The sequence below is a fragment of the Ambystoma mexicanum genome, chromosome 4p (genome assembly GCF_040938575.1).
Source record: "Ambystoma mexicanum isolate Mex_15411 chromosome 4p, UKY_AmexF1_1, whole genome shotgun sequence".
In the NCBI taxonomy this organism is placed as follows: domain Eukaryota; kingdom Metazoa; phylum Chordata; class Amphibia; order Caudata; family Ambystomatidae; genus Ambystoma; species Ambystoma mexicanum.
In genome coordinates this window covers 1,062,537,009-1,062,550,403 of record NC_090927.1, presented here as the reverse complement: position 1 = coordinate 1,062,550,403, position 13,395 = coordinate 1,062,537,009, and the positions used below count along the sequence as shown (strand labels likewise).

The window sequence follows — 13,395 nt, the reverse complement described above, 5'->3', positions numbered from 1 at the left end:
CGATCATGAACATTGTACATCTTATAGTCCTCAAGTTATATATCACTGCATTCTAATATGTTTATTCTACATTATTGTAATTATCATTGTAGCTCTCTTTGCATATCTTTGTACATTATCTTGCTCATTACGGTATGTCACATTATCCTGTAACCATGTTGTTCCTTAAGTAAAGCGCCCACATACCCTTGGTTTCAGTGCGCTATATAAGCAAATAAAACAAACAAACAAACAGGTACTCATGTCTTTTCCCAGATATAGGAGTCAAAAACACAGGTACTCTCACCATATACCAAGATTTGCTCTCATTTGTCTAATGTGAAGGCATCATGAAGTACGATACAGACAACAGACTTCAAGTTTAAACAAAAGAGGTTTATTTACCTGAAATGACAGGATGGTTGAAGGCCTAACTTGCCCCGTAGTAAGGTGGGTTTTCCCTACTGGAATAAAACTAAGGAAAGTCTGTGTCAAAGAGCTCAACTTAAAAGTCTGTTTGTGTCCAAAATCTATCCTTGCCCTTGCAACTATATTAAACCAATGTGTAGGGATGTCAACTAAAAGAAACAGTGTTTAACGCAAAGTAGTTCTGAGCTTCTTCCAGCTCAAAGCTTTCTCTCAGCTCCCCTTCCAAATGCATAAGAAAGTTACATAAAAGAAAAGTCTCAGTTTACCTTCTTCAGTTCCAGGCAATATAGTTCCAGGACAATTCTTGTGGTTCCCTTCCCAAAGTTTTAAGTTGTACAATCAAGAATAAAAGGGGTCTCAGGATTCTGTTCCCAAGACAACACGTATAGTTCAAAAGTGTTATAATGGTTTTGTTGAGCTGGTTTCGTAATGTCTTTATCTCTGACCAATCAGGATACTCTGGCCTAGGCACAGCCGTTGGACCACACGGTCCAACCGTCATAGGTCACAGAACCAGGATTCCTGGACTCTTATTGGGCTGGTTTTGAGGTGTCCTATGTTTTCACCATTCAAGGTCCGCGGTCTAGTCGCAGTTGTCAAGTCGCACTACCACCCAACACAGGTTGCACAACCAGGGTCCCTCGGCTTCTCAGCCCAACATATATGTTCCTTGGCACTTACTCCTATGCACCAAGTCACCCTTACTTGACTCCGATATGTTGGTCTTCCGGCTTTTAGGGTGCAATCTCATAATCTTTGGCTTTTCCTGGATTGCCTCGTGGCCCTGACACAATGTATTGCATACCCTTCGCCAAGTAGCGGTCTTGCCACACTGCATTCATTCATTTCAGTTCATTGTTCACGCTTTCTTTGGTCTTTACTGAAGTCAATTGTAAGGTTAGATGTAATTCATTGTGCAACGCTGCTTTACTATGTTTTGAGTTTCAATCCGGGCTTCAAAAAAGTATCCTTAGGTTTCTTAATCAAATTCAAGTTGGAAGGCATACTTGTATTGTTTCAAGGTAAAGATGTTTCAAAGTCCGTAATTCATTGAATTTGTTTATCTCAACGAGAAGTTTCTCTATAATGCGATGTTCAAAAATCAAAGTCTCACATAGGTCGGTATTCAGTATATTTGCAATTCCTTGCAAAGTTCAGTTTTCATATAGTTAGATATTCAGCATACAATGGTTTCTTGCAATGTTACGGTTTAATGTATTTTGGCATTCAGTATACCTTGGTTTCGTACAATATTTAAGTTTCATTTAGTTCGGTATTCAGCATACTTTGGTTTCTTGCAAGAATAGGTTTTCAAAAAGTTCAACATTTAATATGTGGCCAGGCACTTGCCTGCGTTCCTGTTTGAAAACCCCCTGGTGCTTGCGTGTGTCTGTGACACTCACCGGCTGCTTGCTCCTGCTGCCTGTGGGTCGGTCTGGAGCTCACTGGTCTTCGCATGTCCTGCTGACACTCACCAATGGCCTGCTCCTGTTCCCTGCGGCCTCAGTGGCGGTTCCCGCTCCGCTTCTGGATGGGGAACACCGCCGATGCAAGCCTTGCTGCTTTTGATGAACGCGGACAACGTTCTCAGAGGCCTGGATCTACCGGTATCCTGGTTTGGCATCCAGTCCCTCCACAGCGGTCCCTCGAAGAGTGGATCCCTTGCTGCTCTCTCTCCTTCTCCGTCACGGCTCTCTGATCTTTTATACACCTGTAGCCCTCTAACAGGCTGCAGGTGGGTCAGGTTAATTAAACCTGCCTGACCTTCCCACTGTTTGTGATGCAGCTTCCTCGTCTCAGTACCAAAGTGATGAAGAGAGGTAATCTTCATTGCTCTCAGTTGCCTCGTCTTCATCTCAGTACCGTCAGGAGTTGTGTGTGGAATCATGAGAGGAGTTGGCTTGTAACAGCCTAAGAAAGTTGGGGGAGGGTTAGGTTGACTATTACAAGGAATAGGGGGATACCAAGTCTCACCTAGGGGCATCCCACTCCTCAAGGACCCTCCACCCAGGTGATCCTCCCTCGTTTCTCCACCCCCAGGGTCAGGATCCAAAAGTTATGGCCTTTCCATGGCCACCTGCGTACAGGATCCAAAAGGGAGTAGAAGTGAGAATGCACTCAGGTTTGTCACATGAAGTACTCACACCATTTGACAGGTATTGTTCATTTGCCTACGTTTTCATATAGTATGAAAACACGACTGGGTCATCCCACAACCTCATTTTCTGCCCTTTACCCTTATAGTGCTTCGACATAACTTCAAGGTGCTCTTGCGTGTCAGCCGTGTAATGTAACCTTACAACTAGGAATTACCTAATTTCCTCAACTCCAAACCTGACTCCTTACGTTTCTTCAAAACCCCCTTTCATTCTTCTCCTGGAGCATTAGGAACAGCATCTGAGCGTTATATAAAGCACTACATCGGTAGCTTAACATTACTCATCTATTTCTTAGCTTGATTACATTTCAGTTTTCTATATAAAATTATTGGAAAAAGATGTTTGTGTGGCAGCATAATCTAGGAGAGGGCCCTTCATTAAGGCAAGTATATAAACATGAAATAATTAAAATCAATTCCAGTTTGTAATACTGTGGTCTGCGTTATTATATACTTGCAACTTGGCAATAAAACTCATTTAAATCCCAATAATTACAGGTTGGTAGAGGGATTGCAGTGCAGGATGTACACATACTTGCAAACATACCCAATTACATTCAGATGGTAATCCACCTCTGATATTAACTTTCCATTTTGGGACTTGTAGCCCAGAATTGTGAGTTTATTTTTATTTATTTATTGTGTCCATAGTTTATTACAAACTTTAACACAATATCAAAGATAATAGTCCATTGAAGTGATACATAATTTTGAAAATGTCAAATTAGCAATATATCCAAGAGAATAAAAATATGTAATTACGGTACATTTCAAGACATATGTACATTTTAATTTAAAAGAATATTAATATTTTTCAAGCAGTGCACCACCGCAATTGGTAGTGATGGCAGATGGCCATTCATCATTCTAGCCTACAATGATATACTGCTCAGATCGTCAATTTCCAATTTGACTATATTCTGAGACAAGTTTGAGTTGATGAACAGAATCTTGCTCTCTCGACCACACTGTAATTTTACATGTTTTCCATCTTATCAGGATTGCTTAAAAGAATGTTTCTATCCAAGATCAAATCCGAAAGAATATTACCACAGTCACAAATTTGAATAATGGAAGGAACCGAACCGACTTTTTCACATAGCAACACTCAGTTCTTTAAATAGAATGTGATGGAGAAGATCTAACATTTCAAAACATAATTTCAGCTTCATCCAAGTGATGTAAGATTTCCAAAATTGTAGACCCAATTCGTGCTTAATAAGCACAAAAGGTAACGACATAGGAAGACCTAATAACCTCTTCCAAAAGATCCCCCCTCAATAGAGTACACTTGAACAATCTGTAGGCCATATAAAATTGGTGGCAATACTTCAACAAAATACTATATCCTAAGTGGAACAAGTGTGAATTTACAACATTTAAAAATAATTTTGCACATCTGGGCATAGAGAGGGGCGAACTTCACTTAGTCTAGATAGAATAACATATCATTTTAACCTATCGTGAATTTGGAAAGTCTAAATAAAGCAACCTTGTCTCTAACTTCAATGCAGAACCCTCTATACACCACTTATAGTTGTGCTTGCTCCTCAAGCTCCAAGTTATAACTGAGGATTTCTATATCCAAATCACACTGTAAAGCATCTGTGATTATATCTAAAAGAATGAGGTCATCAGCAAGAGCCGGAATTTCTAATAAATCAACCTTGGGCAGAAAAAGATTTAAACTTAATAGATCTTCGACCATGTCTGAAAGATAGAAGTTGAACAGAGAGGGTGCATGGATGCATCCCTGTCGAACACCAACAAATGTTTCAACCCCTGTTCCCAAGCTCCCATTGCAGTCCAACCATATCTGGATTGAGAGATCTTGATGAAGTTGTATTAATAGTTTCAAAAGTTCATCTGGAATACCCCATAAGTGCATCTTACTCCACAGAAGATTGTGGCCCATACAATCAAAAACGCATGACAAACATGCCAAAATAAAGGTTTCTGGCTGGTGTGTGTTCGTTCCTATTCAAGGTAGTTGAGCCCATTCAAGGTAGTCCCTACAATCTTTTGGAAAAAATGTCTGCAATATAGAAGCATGTCCAATAGAGGCAGCCCAGCTATGTAAATCATCCAAAAGAAGCACTGTAAAGAGCTTAAAACTTGCGTCTAAAAATACAATTGGGTGATCATTTGAAGGATCATTTTGATTCCCTTTTTTAAAAATGGGGATGATGACACAAGTTTTCCAAGATATTTGCCCAAAGAACAAAAGAGGCAAGTATTTTAAACAAATTAATTAGAATCTGCAAACGTTCCGGCACTTGATGCCTTCTTACCTTTGAAGATTGTTTCCATCATATCCTCCCATGTGAAAGAACCCTTCCAGGGACCCAACAGTAGTCTCAAAGACGGGCAGAGTTGTACTAAAAGAGGCAAACTTAAAGACGGGCAGGGTTGTACTAAAAGAGGCAAACTTTGACACCAAGCAAGCATTCTAAGTTGCCCTAGAGATTAGAGTCACTGATGCCATAGCAATTTGACCAGATGTAAAATTAATGCTATTTACACATGATGATCTACAAAATATTTGTGAATTAAAAGCTGGCTAAGGTTAACATAGTTTGGCTTTTATATGTAACATGATCTATACATTTTCATCCAGTTTCTAAAGTGTTGCTTACCTCATTTTGACTTGGAGAGTTTCAACGATTCATCATGCTTGAACCCTCTTAGCAGTCTTCTCAAAGACGCCTTTTTTGTCTGGACAAAATGGTCGAAAACCTGAGGCCGAACAAAACGTCTTCTATAACTAGACTGGAAGGCCAGAAGACCTTGGAATATATCATTAGTTATGGACGTGAAAACCTCATGGTCTACATCCATGTGTTGGCACCAACCAACCTTCGAATTTCACTAAAACAGCATGCCACAATTGTATTTATCCATTATTGATTTTGACCAGTGAATCCTATTTATTTTTTTTACACAAATTTCTCACGACCATTTGAATGCACAATATTATCGCCATTATAAATCCAGAACTACAAGTCTAATTAAGTAAAGAAAAATAACAGACCTGGACAAAAATCTGCCGAATGCATGCGTGACTTTAGCATGCATGATTACGGGAGGGAGAGGAGCATAGGGGTGTTTCGACCGAATCACATTTTTGTCTAGCAACTGCCCAGTCCTTAATCAAACCAGGATTACTTGTTCCGGATAAACCAGACCGTCCTCACCTTTCGTTGGTGTTTTCAGTAGATCCGCATGCTCAGTTTGCACATGAAGCTCGATATCTTGGACATTGTCCTCTTCATTGCTGCAGAATGGGCACTGCAGGGGACCATGACCCAGCTGGCTCGAGAGGAGAGGAGAAGAGCGGCTGTCCTGTTGCTTACTGAAGGCTAAATTACATTGGGGTTCCGATCCCACACAGTAATTAGTGGCCGTTGAGTGGGTTGCGTGGGCTGCATTACAGATCTCCGTGCTGTCCCGAAGCAGCTGGGGGGTACTTAGCACTTCTTCATAGGGGACACTGCGGCTGTTTGGAATTCTGCCCTCTGTGTTGTTTGTTTTAGAACTGTCTACATTAGATTTATCAAAGAAATCGGATTCAGGACTCCTATTAAATCGTAGACCAAGATGCTCGCCACCCCTGTGCGACTCTCCCTCTGCCTCGAAATGTGCCGTGTCGATGTGCAACGTCATCTGGTCATAGGTGACCCCTGAAAGGCAACATAGGGGGCAGCTTAGTTCACCCTCGACATGGGAAACCAGAAGGTGACTCTTCATGTCATCCTCCGATTGCTCCTGTTGACCACAGATATCACAGTGCAGCATGCTCTAAGTGCGCACGGGCAGGAAGCCAGTTGCAAAAGTTAGAGATAACTGCAATTATTCGTGGACTGGAGGGAAGCTACATGCAGTAAAGACCACGCTCTTTCCCAGACAAACCAACTCCAGTTGGAAAAAAACACACCACCTGCGTTTAATAACATAACATTCGGTGGTGAATTGAAAGGATTGTTGTGTGCAATTATACTGGTAGTATCTATTTCCTATCTGAAAAACGGACCCTAGCCGCTTCCTCATCACGTGAGGTGCACGTTACGTTCAGGGAATGTAGTCCTACCACCAAGTCCTCCGCTAACCCCTCAGAGGTCTAGCGGGAAGGCAGGAGCCGGCGTGAGCATCTTGGCAGAGAGCTAATGCACACAGGCCATGAGATTGTGAATGACATAAATGATGGCATTGCCAAGAACATTTCCAGTCAAATTTACTGCGAAAACAGTTTATATTTACTAGGGCTTTTTAATATTTATATATTTCATAATAGAAGGGAGATTTTCCCCCAAAAAGTAGGAGAATTGAATTTTCCCATAGGACTGCATTGGAGTTAGAACATTTTTAGGGAGGAAAAACAAAATAATATCAACATTTTTTAAAGAAAAAGTAGGAATCTCCTGCTTAAGCTGGAAAAGATTGGCATGTATTATGGGGGCCTGCAGTTGGCCTAGAGCAGCATACTGTTACATGTCTCCCCTGTTGGGAGGCATGGTATCGCCCAAGTGTGTTGTTGTGGTCACGTGGGGAACCACTTGACTAAGTTAATAAAGTGAACAAGCCGCTTCCGGCTCGGCAGTCCAGACCAACGAGACTCCGTGGTGTGTGTGTTTTGTTAGCGCCATGCTGGCACCTCACCAAGTGTGCTGGGCCCAAGGACGGGGTCCAGCTCCAGGACGGTGCCCCTGCCGGGCAACGCCGTCCGGACGGTGCCCCTGCCGCGCAACACCGTCCCTGTGTGTTCCCCTGGCCCTTTGAGTCGGGCCAGGGTGGCGACCCCGGCCTGGGTGCCCCCAGAGCCAGGGCCGCGGTAAGCCGGTTGCCACCTGGCCATGTGCGGAGCTCCGGTATCCCCGGAGCGGGTGGGATGAACCCCCACCCCTAATCTAGCGGCGTGATCGCCGCACCTGTGTGTGCACCGTCGGGTGGCACCCGACCCGAGTATGGGGCTGCCCGGTGATCCGGAGCAGCCCCCAACAATGGCGACGAGGAACGGGCCTAGCGTGCCCTGAAGACGTCGCAGTGTGGCGGGCCCATCTACATCTGGTCCCGCGTTGAGGACCTTTCGTGCCGGGCCCAACACCAACTGGGCCCGCAGGAGGATGGAAACATGGTGGGCAGCTGTCTGCCCGTCCCCTGAGGGGGACGGAAGAGGTCTGCGGCGTCGGCCGCGTGGGTGGCTGCACCCTACCCCCACCTGTGAGCCGCAGTGGGGAGGAGTGGCAAACGTCGCCGCAAAAGGACAAAGGGTGGCGGGCCTAAATCCAACCGGGCCCGCAAGAAGACAGCGAGGATGCGGGCCCAAATCCAACGGGGCCCGCAGCGGCAATGAGGAGGATGCTGCCTCCGCCGCCCGGAGAGGAGGAGGGTCCTCCCCGCGAGGGGAATGGGGCCCCCACAAAGAAACGCTGACGGCGGGGGTGCAGTGAGACTCCAGGCGGCTCCCCCGCAACCCCCCCTTCCAGGAAGAGTTGAGCGGCATCCGCCGCAGTGGTGAGGTGGGCTGCCCCTCCACCGCGACCTGGCCGCGACGCATGCTGGCGGAGTCCGCCGCGGAGGAGGAAGGTTGAAAGGAGGGGCCACCGAACAGCTGAGGCGGCCCCGACAGAGGAGCGGCATCGGCCGCGGCACCGAGTTGGGGCACGGGCCGCCCAACAGCTGACCCGGGCCCATCATCAGCTGGCCCCGCAGGGAAAAAAAAAATGGAACAATGGAGGCCCTGCCCTTCCCCGTCTGTGAGCCGCGCGGAGGAGGAGCGGTGAACATCGCCGCATCATTGTGCAGCGGGCCCAGTTCCAACTGGGCTCGCAAAGGAGCTGCCCGCCCCGTGTGGGGGTGAACCTGCGGCGTCGCCACACCGTGAGGTGGGCTGTCTGCCCCCCCCAACAGAAGGAAAGCATGCGGCAGTGCCCCTCAAGAACATGGGCCTGCCGTGCAAAAAAAAAAAAAAAAAAAAAGGGGAAACGAGAATGCAGGCCCAAATACACACGGGCCTGCAAAAGTAACAATGGAGGGGGCGTCGCCCAACAAGTCTGGTGCTGCTGCCCCTGTGTGGAGGGAGATCTGCGGCATCGGATGCCATGAGGTGCCTGGCGGCCCTGGGCCGCAGTAAGGTGAGGCGGGCCCGACTTCCACCGGGGCGCGATGGGAAGATGGATGCAAGCTGCCCGCCCAGGCCCCTGCAAGGAGGAACAGGGTTTTTCTGCCACCCTGCCACGATCTCCTCTCCAGGCTATGGACCTGACCGATGTGGCCCCTGGGCCTCCCCAGGTGCGGCTTTGCCGGTTGTGTGACTGTGTAGTGACTGTCCTAAACAAACTCTGGTGAGGATGCGAGCTGGTTTCCGGCGACTCCACGAGTGCGGAGGATGGACATCATAATTGCCATTCCCCTGAAGACTGTGAGCCTGCAGACACGGACTTGCTCAAAATGGCCCAGTGGGGGGCAATGTCGTGTGGTGCACACCTGTAGACGTGGAGTGCTTTATGTTGTGCCAGTAGCTCTCAGTGCTGCCGTTCAGTGACATGAGAGCCACTCACCCAGGTTAATAAAGGGTGTGTACAGTAGTAGAGTGGCTCAAGTAGTAGTAGTGGTGGTTATGTTGGGACCTTGGGGTTTTTGTTTTGTTGTTATGAAAAAGGAGGAGTGTTACATGTCTCCCCTGTTGGGAGGGATGGTATCGCCCAAGTATGTTGTTGTGGTCACGTGGGGAACCACGTGACCAAGTTAATAAAGTGAACGAGCCGCTTCCGGCTCGGCAGTCCAGACCAACGAGACTCTGTGGTGTGTGTGTGTTTTGTTAGCGCCATGCTGGTGCCTCACCACTTGTGCTGATATGATATGATATGGCATTTGTAACGTGCCTATACACAAGTGTTTCAAGGACGGGGCCCAGCTCCAGGACGGTGCCCCTGCCAGGCAACGCCGTACGGACGGTGCCCCTGCCGGGCAACACCATCCCTGTGTGTTCCCCTGGCCCTTTGAGTCGAGCCAGGGTTGGGACCCCGGCCTGGGTGCCCCCAGAGCCGGGGCCGCGGTAAGCCGGTTGCCACCCAGCCATGTGCGGAGCTCCGGTGTCCCCGGAGCGGGTGGGATGAACCCCCACCCCTAATCTAGCGGCGTGATCGCCGCACCTGTGTGTGAACCGTCGGGTGCCACATACATGCCAAGTGTTACCCTTCCCTGTGCCTTTAAGGCACACGCCTGCCAAGCAAGGGGGCGTAGTTAGTGACGAGGGGTCAGGGGGAGGAGTGTGGGTGCGGAGACGCCAATTCCTGTTTGAAGTTCAATAAAGAAAGTAACATTCAGGGCTTTAAGTGGGGTAAGAAATCGAGGGGAGGCCCTCATTTGGGGGCGTGGCTTGTGGGAGGGGCGTGGCCAAAAAAGTACGCAAATCGTAGGGTATATACACAAATATATATACATTTTATATATTTGTGTGCGTATTTTACTATGGTTTGTGTACTATGTAAGCCATCTTTTCTAAACGCAGAAATATGTAACATATTTCTGCGTTTATAAAAGATGGCTTGCAAAGTACACAAACCATAGTAAGATACGCACACAAATATATAACGTGTATATATATTTGTGTGCATACCCTACGGTTTGCCTAGTTTTCAGGCCATCTTTTTTAAACATTTCAGGTTTATAAAAGATGGCTTTGAAAGTACACAATTCAAGCCATCTTTTATAAAGCTTTGACTACGGACAAAATTGTCCGTCGGCAAAGCTTTATAAAAGATGGCTTGAAATGTGTACTTTCAAAGCTATCTTTTATAAACCTCGAAATATGTCGAGGAATCCCCAGGTTCGCCGAGGGTTAAAGACGCCTCGGCGACCTGGGGAAACAAAGGGACAGTCAGTAACTGCCTCTGGTGACCTCTCGCGCGAGGGGTCACCAGATGCAGTTACTATGACTGATGGAAGTGGCAGCCAGTCACAGCGTCGCTGTGGCTGGCTGCCACTTCTGTCAGCTTGCCTGACTTCATTGCAGGCGCATCATCCCGTCGCGGCTGCGGCCGCAACGGGATAATACATCCCGCCAATGTTGCGGTAGGACGGGGGCCCAGCAGGGCCCCGGCTCAGTCCCACTTTTTGGAGACTGCCGGGGCCCGGCCCCGGCAGGCCCCAGCCCGCTTTAAGCACTGGTAACGTTCCATAATCCTCCAGCTCCGCGTCCTTCTTTATTTCCATAGCCCGTCCCGGACTACATCTGGCGACCAGGATCTCTTCTTGTGTGGGCCGGAGTCCTCCTTCTGCGGGTGATTCCCACCGCGCGTCCTCCTGCACGCATTCCGGTGATCCCACCGGGCTGCCATCCTCCTCCTACGCAGCTCTGCATCCAGCGATCAGTGATTCCCGCCATACACACCCTCCCAAGGAAAGGCCCAGCCCGTACCATACCCCACCTGGAGGGCACCTACGCATTGCGCAGAAGTGCTCCCACAGCAACGTCTCCTGCCCACCACTGCACAACGAGGACCACATCCCCCGAGGGCAGAGCAGACCCCCAAGGGCAGAGCAGATACCCCGAGCGAGCGGGTGGCCTCCGCGACAAAGCGCATGCCCGCTCGCCACAACTTTGCAGAATCCTGACCGCTGGCTCCCTACACACCCGACAACTACAGCGCACTCCCCGGCAGGCCTACAAGTCCACGTGACCCGTTCAGGTCCGCTCCTCCAGCCCGCTCGCCTCCTCCTGCGCCCTTGCTGCACCCCACGTGCCCACGGAGTTCCTGAAGGCCTGCAACACACAAGGTGCACACAAGGTGCACACAAGGTGCGTCTGGGTCTCCATCCTCTGCAATCCAGACCCCATCATCCTGTGTCCCCACAAACTCGACATGCCAGGTTTAAAGGTGGTCCTGGCTTCCATTATTCACCACTGGGCCCTCATTGTACGCTTGAGATGACATCTTCATTATTCTGGGACTTTCCACCCTGTGTCCCCGTGAACTCCTAAACACTCGTCCCAGCGGGTGGTCCAAGCTCCCACTGTTCATTATTGGACCCTCTGCTGCGCACTACCCTGCTCACCAGCGTTTGCCTCGTCACCTGCACAGTCAACAGCCACCATGAGCAACCAAGCCTCACCACCCCCCGCCCGCAGCATGAAATCCATCCAGCTGCGCATGCCCCTTCCGTTCTCCATGACGCCACAGGCCAACAAAGGCTACCATTTTGTCAGAGGGTCAGGGGATGGTGACTCGTCTCACTTATGAGACGTTTTCCTCAATTTGGTGGGGGTGAAAACAATTGTCAAAACCATCACAACGGCCGATCAGCCAGACTTTGCCTCCCTAACTGCCGCTCTTGATAGGCTACTAATCATTGAACCCAATCGAGACTATGAGAGGTACCTCTTCAATCAATGCACGCAGAAGCCACAAGAGACGGTGGACTAGTATATCACCCGCCTGAGAGTCAAGGGGGCCTACTGTATGTTTGATGCCTTCTCCCTGGACGAGGCAATTCGCCTACACATTATTGAGGGCTGTTTATCACCTACTCTCAAAAAACAACTGCTAAAAAAGCCCCTCAAGATCCCAGAAGTCGGTGAACTTGCCAGAATCTTCGAGAGGGTTGATGCCCAAGCTGTGTCGATGGCAGGCACGCCTACAGTGAAACATGACACCTCTGAACTCATAGCTGCAGTGCAACAGCCAATCCCACAGCCAGGAGACAGGAGTGCCACCCCAAACAGACAATCTAACCAACAAGTACCCAGACAACAGAGACAATGCTACCGTTGCGGTATGGCATTCCTGCATTCTGGGTCCTGTCCGGCCCCGTCGCAAAGGTGTGCCAATTGTGGGAGAGAGGGCCACTTCCAATCCGTCTGTAGGAAAGGCAGGCCATTCACTACCATGAGGCCAAAGCACCCACCAGAATGCCATATGGCCCACCGCAACCTCAATACTTCCAACAGAGGTTCTACCAACTCAGCCCACAAAGGTATGTCCGAGCTGTTGAGGAATATCACTACCAGGACTATCCCTTTGGCTATGCGGGCCATGAACAACCATCCCAACTGACAGACGAATACGATGAACCTCCTGAGGGGTACCAGGAAGAAGACAGCTACTACACTCCAATGCCCACTGCTGGCGCCCCCTATTACGACCCATCAACGCAGGATGAATACGTCAGCCTCGTCCAAGACGATGTGGAGGCCAAGGAAGCTCCACGCATCCAGGTCAAAATGGGCAACTGCCTCTTTCACTTTCTATTGGACTCTGGTGCCACCGTAAACATCATGGAGGAGCAAGAATACCTAAGAATCCCCGATACTACGGCACTTGAGCGGACCCACTCAAGAATTTTCCAGTGGGGTGCAGCCACACCCCTGCGGACATCGGCCACTTCAACGCTGCCTCCTCCTCAAAGGACGGAAAACGGACAAGACAATCCACGTCATTCGGTGTCTCACGAAAGGTTGCTGCCTCCTCAGTTATTATACAGCTTAATGTCTGGGACTCATCGACATCCATGTTGGAGCTGATGATGTGATATCATCGGCCGCGGTCGACCAGAGATGCGAAGACACAGTAAGAGCCAGCGGCACTGACAATGCCCACGGCCTCATCACCAAAGTTGACATTGTGACAAAATTTCCCCATCTGTGCATAGGTTTAGGAAGACTAAAGGGACTCCCTATCAAGTTACACAATGACCCTGCGGTGAGATCGGGTCCACAACACCCCAGGAGAGCCGGATTCCATCTGCAAGAAGCAGTCTCCAGAGAGCTTGACCAACTGCTCTCCGATGGCATCATCGAGCCGGCAACAGGACCCACCCCCTGGGTCTCA

At 48.8% G+C, this 13,395-nt stretch overlaps 1 protein-coding gene across 3 annotated transcripts in view; it reads right to left on the bottom strand.

Annotated features, from left to right (window-relative positions):
* ZUP1 (zinc finger containing ubiquitin peptidase 1) overlaps window positions 1-13,395 on the bottom strand; it is a 705,973-nt gene that overhangs the window by 560,619 nt on the left and 131,959 nt on the right. The window contains exon 1 of one of the 3 annotated variants that reach the window (XM_069606639.1): window positions 5,761-6,615. The exons of 1 other annotated variant lie outside the window; for it this stretch is intronic. In XM_069606639.1, the coding sequence (XP_069462740.1) occupies window positions 5,761-6,361 (601 nt within the window). In that variant the 5' untranslated portion in view covers window positions 6,362-6,615. Of the gene's footprint in view, window positions 1-5,760; window positions 6,616-13,395 lie in introns of those variants that run through there. One more of the 3 variants, XM_069606640.1, reaches the window with a different exon arrangement.